At 52.5% G+C, this 1,950-nt stretch overlaps 1 protein-coding gene across 1 annotated transcript; it reads left to right on the top strand.

Moving 5' to 3' along the window:
* Nucleotides 1–212: 212 nt before the first annotated feature.
* On the top strand, nt 213–1,853 carry PV07_12721 (uncharacterized protein). Its single transcript, XM_016400280.1, has one exon. The coding sequence runs from the start codon at nt 813–815 to the stop codon at nt 1,821–1,823; it is 1,011 nt and encodes a 336-aa protein (XP_016242074.1). The 5' UTR covers nt 213–812; the 3' UTR covers nt 1,824–1,853.
* The last annotated feature ends 97 nt before the right edge of the window (nt 1,854–1,950 follow it).

Here is a 1,950-nt window from a genome sequence, read left to right as displayed (position 1 = left end):
CGACTGCCCGGCAAAGATCGGAGGGCACGAAGCCTAATCTCGGTGGTGGGTCCGCGTCACGCGGTGAGCCAATGAGATTTCAACGAGGCGCTGGGCTGCGCCCACGAAATGAAGCCAGCCTCCGCCCCGTTTCCCACCTTCTGCACGGCTCAGCGGGCCTTTCACATATAAGGGACCGCGGAAGTGACTACACAGCCACGAATGACCGCGGATTGGATCCATTCTACTCACTTTCTAACCTCACCCTTACCACGAACCCGACATGGGAAAAGGCGTGGACAGTCCTTCTCGATCTGAGCCCCCGCCCACGACTTTGCCAGAGCGGCCCTTAACTATCTGATTGACGGCATGTTTCGATGAGGCTTCTTTGTAGGCCTTTTGTACGGCGGCGAAAATGATAGCCGAATCCCAGCCGCGTCGTGATCTCCGAGAGACCATCCGTACCGCGAACTTGTTATTCTTTGGACGAGACTACATTGCTTCGCCAAATCAAAGACGCCTTCTCCCCGGAACTTGAACGACTGAAAAACATTAGGGCCGTCGAGGGCACCGAGGAGCAACGCGTCGCAGTTCACGGAAATGATGATACTTTGAGCCCGTCGCAAATCCTCTATGGGATCAACTATGATGAGGTCAACCGAACGCTTGTCGGAATTCTTGCCCTTCGTTGGGTCTACAATCGTGACTATGCGAGCTTCACTCGACCCCAATCCTCCGAGTCGCGCTTGACAGAGGAATCATTCGAGTGGCTGCGCGACCTCTTCGAGAGAGGGATAGAGGGCCCAGATGACCTTTTTGCGGTGGTGGTGTCAATGATCATTAATGATTTGGGAAAGGATACCAACTTGGAAGAAGATATCTTCTTCCAAACTGGCGAGCGCTTAGAGGACCAGAATCACGATTCGATACTATTAGCAGCAGCTGAAGCTGGGATGATCGCCGCTTTAAACTACCTCACCGAAGAGAAACGCGAGGAGGTCATGCTGGGTCTGGAGCTAGGATCGGAGCTGAATGCAGGGCAACTGGCTCAGGCCGAAAGTGTGCCTGTCAATCTCGAAGGATTGCTGGCCATGCGAGGCCACGAACATGCATTCGAACTCAAGTTCATGGAGCAAATCCTCGACGTCGCCGGCGCTCGAGGTCACCTTGACGCTTGTGGCTCCAAGAGCTTTAACGAACCCGTCTTCCAAGCTTTCAAAACTGTGCATGAGGTGTCCCTCGATATCATTGCCGGCAAATGCAACCCTCGTCAAGGGTATGACAAGGTACTCACACAACGTGCAAACTTACTGTCCACCGAGGGATTTCGCAATCTTCATGTGGACCATCCAGAAGACCGCGCACTCCTCCGCTTGTTGACCATGGGCCGGACTACAGATATCCAGCAAGCCGAGCTGTTCTCGACCACTTTCAATGCTCTGGACAAGATCGCCAAAGACCAACTCGTGGCGGGCCTAAATGTCGACGGCATTGCCAATGAGACAGCAGTCGTGCCGTACTATATGCCCTGTCTCTTATCTACGGTACTGGAAACCATAAAGGACTGGGATCATCAAACCAAAAACGGGGCTCTCACATCCGTCTGGCGATTCTTAGCCAAAGTGTTAAGTCCCCATCATGGTCTGTCTGGTGGCCCTGAGAACCCAGGAGGTGACGATCGAGGACAATCTGGGATCGTCATTGAGAGGAACCTGAAGTCTGTGTTGGATATTGTCAAAAGCCCGGCGTTCGCCACAGATCCGGCAGTATTGGTTGATTGTGAACTGCCGCGTGGACAGATCCAGCGGCGGCAGAGTAAGACTAAATCGTGGGAAGATCTTTGACGAGGACGATGGACGAGAATGATCCCAGTGCAATCCCTCGTTTTCCCTTTTTTGTAGTCCTTCTCTCTTCTCTTTTTCCTCCCTTTTCCTTCTTTTTCCCTTTCTTTAATTATTTATTTCTCTCTTT

This window comes from Cladophialophora immunda (assembly GCF_000835495.1).
Source record: "Cladophialophora immunda strain CBS 83496 unplaced genomic scaffold supercont1.86, whole genome shotgun sequence".
Lineage (NCBI taxonomy): Eukaryota > Fungi > Ascomycota > Eurotiomycetes > Chaetothyriales > Herpotrichiellaceae > Cladophialophora > Cladophialophora immunda.
Note: the sequence above shows the minus strand (reverse complement) of the source record. Positions and strands in the feature narration are given on the sequence as shown.